Source organism: Dermacentor variabilis, chromosome 1 (assembly GCF_050947875.1).
Source record: "Dermacentor variabilis isolate Ectoservices chromosome 1, ASM5094787v1, whole genome shotgun sequence".
Lineage (NCBI taxonomy): Eukaryota > Metazoa > Arthropoda > Arachnida > Ixodida > Ixodidae > Dermacentor > Dermacentor variabilis.
In genome coordinates, this window is record NC_134568.1 from 20,314,069 (window position 1) to 20,329,666 (window position 15,598).

The 15,598-nt window shown below is 50.2% G+C and overlaps 1 protein-coding gene across 1 annotated transcript; it reads right to left on the reverse strand.

Moving 5' to 3' along the window:
* Positions 1 to 13,190: 13,190 nt before the first annotated feature.
* On the reverse strand, positions 13,191 to 14,030 carry LOC142557653 (tetraspanin-33-like). The gene has a single exon (XM_075670055.1). It carries the CDS (start codon positions 14,028 to 14,030, stop codon positions 13,191 to 13,193), a length of 840 nt encoding a protein of 279 aa, XP_075526170.1.
* Positions 14,031 to 15,598: the final 1,568 nt, after the last annotated feature.

Below are 15,598 nucleotides of genomic sequence, written 5' to 3' on the forward strand. Positions count from 1 at the left end.
GTGTTAATTTTTTTATTTACGGTGGTATCAACCATTGCTTAAGGGGGTGCGGGGCATTAATTCTCTTACGTGACGGATGCATTTATTAACAGAGGTGATACGAGAATGTGTGTGCATGCCTATCGTCCCGATGACCACGGATCAGGACAATAAATATGTTCCTTTGTTCAAAACTTTGTCCCCTCTGTGTCATGTGCTAAACAGCTTTGCTGGGCATCCACCTTCACAGAATGGAATTGCTCATTATTTTTTCGTCAGGACGGCCATAAATATGACTCGCATGACAGCAGCTACTTCAGCCGTTCGTAGTCGTGAACTATAGGGCCATTGCGGCAAAGCACCCCTGGACGTTCCCCGCGACAGTCCTATTTCAGCCAGTGAGCTACGAGAAGCTGACCGGTGGCAGGGGCGCCCTGCTACCGGCTTAGACCGACATTGGCTTCGGATCTGGCTGGTCCGATACGCACGATATGCACGACCAGTTAAAAATATCTCTAGAGAGTGCATCGGTCAAATTGTGACAAAGCGGAGACCTACATGGCACTAAGCGCCCTGCGACATGCCCGGACACATGACAAGCGCAAAATCACCGACAGGAATAAGCGTATGCTACAGGACAAGACTTTTCATTTTCAATGACACAGTGTATGACACAGTGACACAGTGTGACACAGTGTAACTTGTCGCTTGTAATCTTACAAGCGTTCAGCAAGAAGAGTAGCCGCGCAGGTGGCAGCTTTCCTCATGGGGGCGGCGGCCGGACATGCGAAAACGTTGGCAAACGACGGATGCTCTCTGAGTGGTGCGTTGCACCGGTGGCGGCCTCGCACCTCGCCGCACTGCAGGTAGCACCAGATGGCGTATTTCAGCTGAGGACCAGACAGCTGGGGCACAGCCGCTAAGAAGGCTGCCGCGTCTTCTCCTCGCACGCGCGCCTTGAGGACATGCCGGAGAGCCGCCACCTCCAGCAGGCGGGTCGTCGCCTCAGACCCTTGCTCCAGCGCTTGAACGACGCGCCGGGCACATTCGCTGACAGGATGGCTCTGGTTGTAGGCTTTTCCAGTCCACGAAACGTTTTCCCGATCAACGAATCCCTTGTCCACCACCAGGGACAGCAGCGCGGACGACATCAACGACGCCAGGCCTCCGAGCTTAAAGACGAGCGGTGCCTCAGCGTGGTAGAAAGGAACGGCGATCACGTCAGGAAGCAAACGGAAGTCCTTTACGCCGTTAGGGTCACCGCTGTCAACAAATTCATAAAACATCGGTTCTGGCCGTTTCGAGTAAACTTGGGGAAAAGTGACTTTGTCTCTGTCGGAACGACTGAAACCCGCTTTGAGTCGTAGCCAATTCTCGAAGCTATCAGCGGACATGTCGCTGAAGTTTTGGTACGCGTCATCGAGGTAGGCGTCGCTCGACTTCTCCACAATCTCGAAAGGTCCTCTGTCCACGATGATGGTCCCGTTCTTTTGACTGTCGTGGCCATGGCGTTCGTCGTAAGCCCCGAAGCTGAATATCGGAACCAACGGCCTGAGTGCCTGCAAAAGGTACTCGTAGGCGTCCGTGAGATCACGGTGTAGCGTTCTCAGGTCGCGCTCGACAGCTTCGGTAAAGAAGTTCCGCACGTACGGTGCCACAAACGCCCGCCCTGCGTACTTCAGCAGCATGCGGTGGCATTTGAATTGCTGATGCAGTAGGGCGCGTTCTTTACTTCCGGCCATCTCGACCATCCAAGGTCCATGGTAGTTCGCTGCCAGCGTCTCGATAACGTACCACCTTAGGTACTGCTGTGCCGCGGGTGCTCCTATCTTTGTAGGTAAGGAGAGCACCTTGCGTACGAATGCTGCGTGGTACACGGTGTACACGAGGGGACCGGTGTGGTCCAAGCAGGCGTGCAGAAGCAGCCGCCACACTTGCCCGTAGATTCCCGGCACAAAAGAACCGACTGTAACGTGGTCATAGAGCACTCTACCTTCGTACTCCTCGGGCTGCAGGAGCTCGCCGCCTAGCTCTAGCGTAATCCGGTTGTCTAGGGCTAAGAGCTGTGCCGAGGTCATGTCCTCGGTAGAAAACTGTGAGCCGGCCGCGGCACCCGAACCTGGGTAACTCGATGCGAAGAACTTGTGCAGCGCGTCGAAGTCCGCCTCTTGCGGCAGTCGACGAGACCTGCGAGCGAAATGCTTCCTCGCCCACATACTCGGAGCCAGGGCGAGCAACGAGGCATTCCTCTCGAGTTTGAACGTGATGAGAGGCGCCATATGCCAGCGGGTTTCCAGTGAGCAGGAGGCGTTGACCATGTCGTGCGGGCCAGTCCACACCGGCGGAGCGAAGAGACCGGCTTCCATGAGCATGTGTCGTACGGCATCCATGGAACTGTGGTTTTTGACGACCAGGTCTTCGCAGGCCTGAAAAGCCATGGCTGCTTTCTGCACTGCTGTCTGTGGTGAAGGTGTGGTGGCTGCGACCTTCCTGTTCAGCTCATTCACGGCGTGAACCACTCGTTGCAGCAGTGCCATTTTGACCGTGTCCTGAAACGTAGCAGGAAAAAGGGTAAATAGAGAAAAGGCACATCTAGGCGGCATCTGAAAAATATAATATGTGTTTAACTTCATAGCTCAACGAGCCCTGCGGGTCGAAAAACGCTATAGCCAAATTGCACCGTCATCAAAGCGATGGCGCTATGCCCACTCTACTACGCTGTCCTGTGGCATCATGAGTGATGCTACGACGCAGAAGGACTTCGTCATTGGTCACAAACTCGCAGGTAGCTGGTGACGTCGATGTTGATAGGCCTGGGATGGGTTCCAGAAGAGCATCAGCTGTTTTGCGCATGCACTGTGGTTGCCTAGGCGCAGGAGAAACAGGCAGTGGTTTGTCTGCGGCGCACCTGTTCTTTTGTTTTTGCTTTATAAAGCTGGCCCGTTTCTTGCACTGCCTAAACTGTGAAATTTTGGACTCGGATATCGATAAATAAACAAACGAGATTCAGTTTATCGCATTGAATATCATTCATTATCACACGTAATTTATCATTCATAAACTAATGAAATCGCCTGTGCGATTATTCAAATTGATGAGTTCGATACAAAGAGACAGTTTTTGGTGATCAAGATGTATAGCAGTGGCGGTCATCAGAAATTGTTGAATAGTCATCAATAATCGCATAAATAGCTAACAAGATCACAAATAATCATAAATCAAACAAAAACTAGTTTTTCCGAAACAAATAAACAATTTAAGTTATAGGCTCAAGGGGCATGTCATAACTGCAGAACTGAGGGCGGCCAATACGCATAACATAACCATTTGCGAAAACTTTGTGCTAGCAGCAGTTTTTATAGGAACATGGATTCAAAACGCATGTCAATTTACTGTTCTTAAATGTGCTTAGCGCCCACACGCACGCACGTTTGTCTGGGAAGTGTCGGAATGTCTGGAAAGCACTCTCCGTAGGGCAGCACGTCAATGATAGGCAGAAAACGCGTTCTCACCGTTCGCTGAGCGTCCCAGGAGCCGCACACGTGACCGTAGAAGTCGTCACACGGCCTGACTGTGCGCGACAGGCTCTTCTTTAGCGTGGTGGCGAACTGGGCGCACGCAACACTTCGGCAGCCTAATGTTTCACGCTGTGGCTCGGCCGTCTCTGGCGCATCCATGAGGTGGATACCACAGTAGACCGCCAGGACGACCAGCAACAGGGCGCAGAAGGCGCCGAACACCGCCGTCACGGTCCACGATGGCATCTTGACCATGGTTATCAGGCCCACGCGCTGTCCGGTTTCGTCCGTGTAAGGCTCCGGGTTGGTATCCACCTGCTCCTCCATTCTCAAAGTCTGCGAGGAACAATATATATATATATATATATATATATATATATATATATATATATATATATATATATATATATATATATATATATATATCGCACGCGAAATGTGAAGGATGTGGGTTCGGTTCCCACCTGCGGCAAGTTGTTTTTTCATCCACTTTAATTACCATTAATTTATCGTTTCATTACTTCATTTATTAAGCACAAGTAATTTCCCCTATGTTGTCCTTGGTGTCAGTGTTTGTTGGCTTCTTATGATATGACTAATCAAAATCGGGGCCCTCGGTTAACCCCCTTTCTTCTCGTTGATTACACAACGAGGGTCCCGAATCCGGCAGCATTGATGCCTTTAGGTAGCATATGTGGGTTTATTGACCAGTTGCCTTCACCCAAAAAGATCACGTTCTCGTGACGCCTGCGGCATGAAGGACGTTCCACGTCCGCCGCCAAGGTCTGTGAGTAGCGGCGCTGGCTAACACTCCCAGGGTTCTACTAGGACGCATAAATACCCAAGAAAGTGGATGGGAAAACAGCGCCGCGGTAGCTCAATTGGTAGAGCATCGCACGCGAAATGCGAAGGTTGTGGGTTCGGTTCCCACCTGCGGCAAGTTGTTTTTTTCATCCACTTTAATTACCATTAATTTATCGTTTCATTACTTCATTTATTAAGCACAAGTAATTTCCCCTATGTTGTCCTTGGTGTCAGTGTTTGTTGGCTTCTTATGATATGACTAATGAAAATCGGGGACCTCGGTTATAACCCCCTTTCTTCTCGTTGATATATATATATATATATATATATATATATATACATATATATACATATACATATATATGTGTGTGTGTACCTCGCGTGAACAAGTTGATAACGCCAGTAGGACGCTGACAGCTATCTGAGAAAAATTACACCATCACCGAACAAGAGTGCCTTGCTGTTGTTTGGGTAGTGCAAAAGTTTCGGCCCTACCTCCATGGCCGTTACTTTACAGTCGTCACCTACCATAACGCATTCTGCTGGCTATGGTCGCTAAAGAACCTATCGGGTCGCCTTGGTCGCTGGGTGATCCGTTTAAAGGAGTATGATTTCGATGTTACGTACAGGTCTGGCAAGAGTCACCAAGAGTTGCCCTTTGCGGAGCAATAATGACTCAGCATCGCCTAATCGTACTCATGTACAACCCGAGCCCACTTCATCACTCTTGTCCGTCTCAAAGCTCGATTGGCTGAAACCTAATCACCAACCGGTCCTTGTTTCCCACCAACGCGCCAACCCATACTGCCGAACTATCCTCGACCGCATGCAAGCCTCTGCTTCACCTCCGAACGCACGACTCCGTCGACAACTTAAACAATGTAAGCTTCACGATGGCGCTTTCCATCGCTATATTTATCACGTCGATGGCAACAAATGGGTACCCATCATACCACGTTCTCTGTAAGGTGAGGTGCTTGAAGCCTTTCATGATGAACCGACGGTAGGTCACCTCGGATACCACAAGACGTAGGGCAGTATACGAATTCGGCGCTCTTGGCCTGGCCTCTCTTCTGCCGTAGCCACGTTCGTCGCATCATTCGCTCTTTTTCAACGCCGCAAACGACATATGACTCCTCCTTCTGGTATTTTGCAACCTCTTCCTTGTCCCGTTTCCCATTTCAAGGTCGTCGGAATAGACTTGTATAGTCCTCTTCCCAAGACCTCCGATGGAAATCGCTGGATTGTTACGGCGTAGACCATCTGACACACTACGCGAAGACAGCCTGTATACATATGGGAGTGCCGCTGAAGTTGCCGATTGCAGTGACCGCGGCAAATCCTTCCTCTCGTCTCTTCTTACCGAAGTTCTGCGCGCCTCAAACACCGCTCACAAGACCACTTCGAGTTACCACCTGAAGACCAACGGCTTGACAGCGCGTTTTCATCACACTCTATCGGATATCATTGCAGTGTACATCAGCCCCGACCACAGCATCTGCGATGCCATCGTGCTGTTTGTGGCATTTGCTTACAATACGGCTGTACAACACACCACCAGCTTTTCTCCATTTTTCCTCGTCTATGGCCGCTCACCTAGTTTCGTCCTGGACGTCTCGTTCGCTATGGCTCCCGTGTCCTCAGGAACGCCCTTCTCAGAACAATTTTTGTCTCGCCTCGAAGACTACCGTCATCGAGCATGCATTAACACCGACATCGCTCAGTATGTGCGGAAGCATCGCTACGACTCGACTCACCGTGTTGTCACATCTGCCCCTGGTGACAAGTTCTTCTATGGACTCCTGTGTGAGTCCTCGGTTTATGCGAAAAATTCGCCAGTCGTTTTATTGGACCCTACACGGTCATTGAGCAGACATCTCCGGTTGATTACTGCGTCACACCCCTTAGAATTTCTTCCGACCAACGTTGTCGTGGTATAGAAATTGTGCATGTATCGCGCTTAAAACCGTGGAATCGCCGCGTTTCACCATAATGCCGCGCAACCAGGAGGCCGCTTCTACCGCGGGAGAGAATTAGTGTGAGGGCGACCCATGACTGACCCTTCCTCATCTCTACACATCATCATCACTTGTACAAATTATATATATATATATATATATATATATATATATTATATGAATCTGCACTCGCCGAAAAGCGTGCTGCAGACGCACACGCTTTGTACGTTGTTCATTGCCCACACTGTGTGTTGATAATTTCGTTTTGCTCATGGAAGTGCTCGAAGACTGATTAGCATTTTTTGGGTGTAATTTAAGGGACATTGGCATAAACGTTTGCTTGATATTTTAATAACCGAGGCTACCTACATTTAAAGATTACATTAACTTATTAATGAAATTACTACATTAAAGAGCCACGCAGAGCGTGGCTGTTTACCTTCTTCCTCTCTGTCGCTTCTTTCATGTTGCAGATTCATATGGGTGTATGTATACGGTCAGGATCAGCAATAAAACCTTAGTTGAAAGTCAGCGCTGTGTATGTCGTCTTCGCAGTCCTTGTCTTTCGCGCTGTACGTTATTTTTTATCATGAATTACCAACTAGCTACAGCAACCACCCTAGCTATCAGGTACACGGCGTCGGAGCTAGCATGCATCAGAGCTAAGACGCAGTGGCATGCCGCCGTGTCGCGTCGGTGCAGCGTCTGGCACACGACACCGACGCATGTGGCATCTCAACAAATCGCTTCTTATGCGGTGGGCGCCACAAATGGCGCGCCGTCCCAACCGAGACTCCCCACAGAAGAAGACGGCATGGGCATTTCGGGAGCCTTAACTTCCCCCAGCTCCGCTGGTCTCTGGTGTTTGCGATAGCAGAGCCACGAATAATTTTTTAAAGGGAAGCTTTCTTTGCCTCTGCCCGCCTCCAATCTGTGGGTGCTGGCTGCTACCGCCTTGCCGATGACATAACTTGGTCTTCGTAGTATGAGCAACTGGGCATGTGCCACTGGTTATGTGCCCGAATAGACAACTTGTGTCACTGGGCATGTGCGGCTGGGCAGTGGCGCTGGGTATGGGAACATTCTTGACCAATCCTCCACAATGGGTATGCGCCACTGGGTTTACACCCCAACAGACAAAGAGAACAGTATGCAGGAAGTGATGAAGTCGACAACAGAAAATTGAAGAAGTCGGCTACAGAGAAACCGAAAAGTGCGCAAAGAAAAGCAGCCAAGCGTAGAGAAAGAAGGGAGAAATATGAGACCAGAGTGTGCACTGACATTCATTGAGCTACATAGAGCTGATGATGGGGCAGTGAAGTCATCTCAGTAAACGTCAGAGAAGGATTCCCTTATCACCGACTCTCGCGTTGGCGTGGGATCCGCATATGAATTCGCTTATGTTCAATACAAGAGTCACACTGCACTGTAACAATAAAATGACATTGTAATTCAGAAACCTGCGATAAGGACAATAGGAGTGACTTATTTTGTGCTATCCCCGTCCGTATTCACAAAACTTTATCTTATCTTTACTCTAACGTGAAAGTGTTTCATCAGGCGGCAAAAGAGCGCATGCCACTCATGACGGCGACACGCAATCGTGATCACTGAGGGGAGCTCGCGTTCGAGAAGGTTTACGAATACGCGCTACGCCAGGCCTGCAATTAGGAAGTCAGCGTATGCTAGATAAATTCAATGTCGCCCACCAAACACTGCTTACGAAAGCAGCCGCTATTGTGACTATATATATACACGCCTGAATTGCAATATTCGCGCCATTCAATCCGTCCTCGCGAAATTCAACAAATTCCGCGCCCTTATTTTTTTTTCGCTCGATACGGTGCCCATATGATGGCTTTATATTCGAATACGTTACAATAGATATCTCGGCAGGGTAATTTATGGGTACTGTAGAATGGTACACAAGAGCAGAATTGAGAAAATATGTGAAACGTGATTTTTTTGTTTGTGCTTCTTTTTACACATTAAGGGTAAGGTCACATCAAGTGCTCTCGCATAGTTGAATCGATTTCCGCGAATTCTCGTGCGAGGCCACTGTGGTAGCATGACTTATGTCATGTTAAAAAAGTTGCGTCTGAGTGATCAGGTAATTTCTGAGCAAACATTCGTGGATATGCCTAGCATTATGGCACCGTCACCACGATATTTGTAAGCAGTGTATTAATTTCCTTCTTTTAAAGCTCTTTAACATCATGCGGACGGCGTGCCATTATTTAGCAGACTGACTGCTTACAGAAAATAATAACTTTCACCTCAGTTCGAGCCACTGTCTTGTTATCCAAACGTCGCGATGAAAACGTGACGCGCAATAATCACACCCGAATCAAGCCTCCACACGTCTCACACCAGGGCATTTGGCAGTACATTTACTACAGTACCGAAAGACACCTGGATACGCGGTAAACCATTCCGCGCGTTTAGCGGGGCACGGTTACCTTATTACCGTACGAACTGATGTTGCGTAAACGCAGCAGAGCTGTGGAATTCCCCAGTGACCGCGGGCAAAGAGCGAAAGGTTCTCACCGGTGTGGTTCAGTCTCGTCGTCCATATCAAGGGCAGCGCCGGGCAGCGCCCATCGTCAGGTGCCTCCCGCCTCAGGTACTGTGTCCCAGTGGCATAGGTGACTTGTCGAAGAAGGCCATGAAATCTCCGCGGGGATGCCCGGCTGTTGAGGATTTGAACTTGTTAGCGGCGGATGATGGACGAACAGAACGCTGGGAAGCGCGCGCGAGTACCAATGACGCTGGTGACTTCCCGACCACGAAATGAAGACGAAGAGCAGTTACTAGGGTGCATATGGCACTGAAAGCCAAAAAAAAATTCTGCGATGTCTGACATTGTTACAGGAAACCACATCACTGCCGCCAAGCAACCGCGGGCCGTTTGAGGGATCCCGTAGCGAAAAGCATGGAAACACGGATGTCATTGAGACCTCGAGCAAATCACAGATATCTGCAACCCGAATAGCACTGTTGGCGTTGCCGAATGCTATAGTGGTCACACTTTGCTGAGCGAGAACATGGTTGGGGCTATACTGAGGTGTGCGTCAATGAGAGAAACCAACCAGATGAGGCACCTCTTGGGGATGATGACCGTTTTACACCGAAGAACCAGCTTTTTTGTGAAAGCGTGGATAGCATATCCTCTTCAGAATTTGTTGGGCGCGACAATGACGTGGCATGAGACGCGCGTCATGCGCGATTGGTCGGACGTGAGAGGGCAGCAGCTGGCGAGAGGCATTTTGCGTCGTACCAACAGCTTCAGGCAGACAGATAGGAAAGCGCGTTTAAGAAGAAGCTAGGCCTATCCCTCATTGTGTGTATTGCCACCCGAATCGTGGCCTATCCCCCATAGTGTGTTAGTGCCATTAATTTAGGCTTCATCATCATCATCATCATCATCATTGTGTGTACGTGCCATGTTTTCAAGGCACAACAAAAACAGCAGCAGCAGCTGCCGCCGCTGTAGCCGCCACCACACTAAAAAGTCAAACGCTTTCTCCTTTTTTCATTCTTGCTCGCAGCGCTAAAGAAAGGAAATACAAGCAGGACAGATGACGATTATTGTTTGGGGACAAAATACAACCCAAACACTAAAAACAGTTGCGCCCTTTGGGCTGTATATTTGCCACAACGATAATCGTCATCCGTCTTGCCCGCATTTTCTTTCTTTAACGCTGCGAGCCCGGTACTTCCGAGTCACGAACGGCATGCACGTTATAAGCAAGACAGCATTCTCGACAGGAAAGTAACGAGCGCAGCGTTTTCGAGAAAGGAAATGCGGGCAAGACAGATGACGATTATTGTTGTGTGGCAAATATACTTTTCCACCGACGAGGTACGCCAAGCTCTCCATGAACTCAATGGGCGGTCCGCACTGGTCCCAATGGCATCAACAAGCTCCTGCGCGACCTGGATGACCCCTTCGTCATTTATCTCACCGACATCATCAACGAAGTTTGGAAGAAAGGCGAGCTACCCGATGCCGGGAAACTTGCCACGCGATCTTCATTCCCAAACTGGGCAAGGCGCCTAGTCTAGATCACCTCCACGCCATCTCGCTCACGTCATGCGTGGGTAAGGTGGCCGAACACGTCGTCCCCAACAGGATCGGTTGATATTTCGAGGAAAACGAATGCCTCTCACAACACTCGATTGGCTTCCGACCCGGGTTATCTACACATGACGCCATGTTACTCCTAAAGTATCAGATTCTTGACGTAGGATACACTCGGGACACCCGCGCATATTCGGCCTCGATTTGGAAAAGGCATTTGATAACATAGCGCACTCGTCCATCCTGAAGGCGATCACCGACCTCTGGCTCGGGCCTCGGTTGTTTGACTTTATCCGCTGCTTCCTCACCCGGCGCAAGGTCCTACGCGCAGGAGACCTTGTGTCGGAAGCAGTCGAGCTCGGACAGCGGGTCCCAGGTATATCACCTCACCCCCAGGGACTTAACCCCAGAAAGAGAGAGAGAATCAACTTTTATACTGAGCCCTTAGTAAAAGTTGGTGCGCGCAGAGATCAGTCCTCTCGCCGACGCTTTTCGATCTCGTGATGATCAGGCTCCCCCAACGATTCTCGAAGATCGACAGGCTAAACCACGCCATTTACGCCGACGACATAACCATCCGGTGCTCCGCAGGGTCGGATGGCTTCATCGAATCCGCCCTACAGGAGGCCGTCGAAACCGCCGAGTCCTATCTCAAACACGCTGGTCGCAAGTGCTCCCCCACCAAGTCGGAACTGTTGCTGTACGTGCCCAAACGCCGGGGCGCGAAGGCCAGAAGGTGGAAGCCCCCGGCTGACCGCAACATCACCCTCCGCACCAGGGACGGCCATACCGTCCCCAAGGTAGACCTCATCAGGGTTCTGGGCATGATCATCGAGTCCCGGGAGCCAAAACGCAAACAGTACAGAAGTTCACGACCGAGACGGAGAACGCCATACGACTCGTACGCAGAGTGTCCAACTATCACCACGGCCTCAAAGAAAACCTGCTACGTCTCGTACACGCTAGAACAGATCGCCGAGGCTCAGGAGCGAAGGCCGGTGGTCCGACTGATGACCACCGAGGCGGGCCGCCACATTTTGCACGACCTCGGCTTCTCTTCGACGACCAGGCGTCCACCAAAGTTGAAGCCGGTTCCCCGCGACATCCGATACTTCATCACGATCACACCTATTCCGCGGAACGTGCATCCTGACCACAACAGAGGCAAGCGCCTTGCCCGGGCCACCGCCCCTATCCAGTGCTCTGACATGAAAGCGGACGACGTCACGTTCGTGGTGCCGCCGCCTACAGGAAAAACCAAGCCTACACCGCGGTCGCAAGTCTATTCCACGCAGCGGGCCCTCAACTCTGCCACGATCCTCACCCGAGACCCAGAGGTGGCGGAGCAAGTAGCCATAACCGTGGCCGTGCTCGACGGAAAACGGGAAGTGATCTACAGTTACTCCAGACCGGCCATCAAAGCCTTCGAACGTGGAGTCGTCTCCGACCAAGCGTTACGCATCCTCCGTAGCGCGGATCTGCGCACCTTCAAGCACCACACTGTCATCTGGTTGCTCGCCCATCACGGTCGTGCCGGGCGTCCCGCCCAACCTCAACGAGATCGCCCACGACGCAGCGTGCACGCTTGCCGACCGCGCCGTGCCCGGGCAACCCAATCTCGTCGAGCTAGAGGACAACCGGGGCGCACTCATTACGTACAGTGAAATAACGACACTTCTACCTGGGGCGCCGCATCTCCTCGCCACCACACCCAAAATTAACAGGGTGCAGGCGCTAACACTACACTTACTAAATCCAGAGCAAACACGGGGAAGGCGGGAGATCTAAATTCAAGACTATGAGCAAAATGAGAAGGTGAAAGCACGAACCAACGTTTCGACAAGTGAACTGGTCTTTTTTTCAAGGCGACATAGGCTTTCCTTGCCACAGTATATAGGTGTGGGGTTCTTCTAAAGGGGAGAGGGCGTAAGGCGGGTGGGTGCGGCAACGAGCGAAGGTGTGTTAGAGGCCAGGGTGTCGAATTCAGAATGAAGGAGTGCTGTGCACAAGGCTAGTGACACGGCAGTCATTGAATTACGTGTCAATGGCCGTGTGTCATCCGGCGTGTCAAAGGCGTTTACAGCAGCCCTCTTGTTTCGCTGGTGGTCGTGGGCTAGCGTGTCTCTGAAAGAGATACTAGAAGGAGCGGCCGAAACCGGTGCTCGTGAAAAATTACACAATTTTTGCGACAATTAGACAAACAACGCATGCGAAATTAGGTGCAACATGAAGAGTCTCTCAAGACAGTGCTTTTGACAAAGCGTGCAGCATAAACAAAAATGCATCACCAAGTGTGTGGTGCAAAAAGTAAAAATAAAACTTATTCGCATGGACAGCGGTTTGCTGTCACGATGGGTACCAATTATTTAATAATTAGAGTGGTGAACAATTTTACTTCTCATAAGGCACAGTATTCTGTCAGACAAAAAGAACAGGATATATTGGCATGTGGGTTTAGCAACATGGCGTGTGCTTAAAAGGAGAGACCAGTGAGGCGTAAACCCCTAGTAGTACAGCATTCTGGGCTATATCAGGGTCATTTTATCAAACGAGATCGTGCAAGGACGACGGCTAGATTGGGCTAGAGTACTACAATGAATCACACAAGAAACAACGGACGGACAATGAAAGCCAATTTTTATTGCGCGTGCATTAAAACATTAGTCTGTGCCGACCAAGTTAAAATAAGCTGACAAGAATGTATACGGCGTAAAGTTGCAAACATAAAAGGAGTTAAAAGCGTTGAAATAAGTTCATTATGTTAAAATGACAAGTATGCGAGTCGCGCATTGGGCTGCCTATAGAATTACCGCTTCCAAGAGCGGCCATCAGCTCGATTCACACTATCGACTACAGGCAGGACGTTCGTGCATCAGGCGTAGCTATGCTCTGGAGTATAACGACTCGTCTCACCTCAGCGATAGATTTCACGAGGAGCCAGGCGCCGGCGATGCCCAAAGCGAGCGACCCCACGGTTACCGCCGACACCACGCTGACCAACACGGAGTTTTCCCTCACCAAGGCGGCCAACGCCTGCAAGCAGCCCTGCGTGTATATCGCCCGCTCGATCGAGGCAGGCGACTTCTTTGACGTGTCCGTAACACCGTAGCCGCACATCACGTTGGGCAAGCTGCCCCGGTCCCTGCAGCAGGAATAGGGCACGCCGCAGCGCTCGCGGCTCGGGTTCCACTGGGAGCAGTTGAAGTAGGCGTTGTGCTGCCAGTCCAGGTAGCCCCGGGAGGTGATGCCACAGCAGCGCAGAGACAACTGGAGCGTGTTGATGAGGTCTTCCATGTCTGGGTCGTCCCTGTAGATGATTATTGCACGCCGCAGAACGTTCTCGAGACGCCGCGAGCTGTTGGACGGGCCCAGTGTGGGCCACACAACGGTCAGTACGGCCACGAAGAAGGCTGCGACGACGATACCAGACAGGCAAAAGCCGTACAGACAGAGGAAGCGCGTGTTCTCGCGCAGTGCTCCGACGCAGCCGAGTCCGGCTATGACGAAGACGAGGCAGCCGACGACGATGAAGAACACGGCCGGATCGAAGGTGAGATCGACGTAGCGGCGCAGGATGCCCACCTTCACCATGAAGAGGTAGACGCCCATCAGCACGGTCGTGCCTCCGAAGAACCAGTACAGCAAGTTCACCAAGAAGAGTATTCCCTTAAGCAGCAGCTCTACGGACATGGCCAAGCAGTTGCGGTGCTACGTACCGAATTACCGTGTTTAGCTCTCGTTCCAAGTATTTATGGTATTTCCGCCCCTTTCTGAGGCAAGAATGCAAAGGACATGCGCGTTGCGCTTTCTCAAGTGTCTGCTGCCTTCGCTTTATGATTTTCAAATAATTGATCAGCTGATAGAAATGGCGTCGGAGACGTACCATGATATTCCTACTATGGGCGTTGTTGGCATGTGCCAGCCATCGCTATGGTGTACTCAATCAAAAAAGAAAAAAAATGAGAGATAGGTATCGGAAAAGGGCATTTCGCAGTGGATCTTGATATTTTATCTGGATGTTGAACGCGCTTTTTTTGTTTTCATATTTTATTATCGCTTAAGAACGACAGGTTGGCAGATCTGCTATGCATCCTGTAGCGTGCGCATCAAAGAACAAAGTTAGCCCTGCATGAAGACTATGTAATCAGACAGTGATAACACTGTTGCCTGAAACCAATCGCTTCGCAGCCTTTTTTGCGCCCGGGGAGCTGCCAAATACTTCCATCGGGTCCGCTGCCACGACATGCCAGCACTCCCGATGGATGGATGGATGGATGGATGGATTGATGGATGGATGGATGAATGCTATGAGAGCCCCTTTGTAAAGGGGTGGTGGGTTGGGCCACCAAGGTCTTTTTCTGTATTTTGCCTAATGTGTTACATATTTGATTTTTTGTTACAAACGAAAAATTCCCTGCGTCAAGGTTTCTTCACTACATGTATTATTGGGACCATGGTTTCTGTGTGCCTCCGTTGTTTGTAGTATCCCTACTTTTGTGTCACCAAACCTCCAATCACCTTTTATAAATCCTTGTAGCAGAAATGTTTACTTTCCTCTGCTATCCCTGAACCAAAAAGCTTCAAGGAGGCCAGTCGAACCTAAACCTACAGCTGGGCAATCTTCACATTCTAATAAAACATGTTCCATCGTTTCCCTAGGTTTACCGCAGCAAGTAGATGCTTCTTCCTTGATGTTCCTCGCTTTATAGCTACGCGTTCTAGGGCATCCTGATCTCGTTTCGAAAAGGAAACAGCTTGCGTTTAAGTTATCATAAATTGTTTCTTTCCTGATTTCGTTTTTACCCCTTAGGTAGTTACTCTAGTTACTCATCGCCAGATTCTTTTCCGTGGCTGCCACCCAGGAGATTGTCTCAGCCTCTTTGACAGGCGTTTAACGTTCTTTGTTGCCATGTTGCTCACTATGCCGCTTGCACACTTGCTGGTAAGCTTTCTAGTTCTTTTTCTCCACTGTGAATCAATGTTCTTCCTGTAAAAACATCTGAACACTCTCCCAGCCAATCACTTTCTTCCATATTTCTCCGTCGTTCCTCTTAGTTTTACTGTTAGCTTCCCTCACTTCAACACTTGTCCAGCCCATATAACCCTGCACGGTTTCAGTTCTAGTCTTCCCGTGAGCGCCCAATACCAGGCATCTCGCTGACCTTTTGTTGCTATCGAGTCCTAACTGTACCACCGACTTCAGGCAAACAACCGTATTTCCCAGTGTAAGTCGGGGAAACATTACACCTTTCCACATA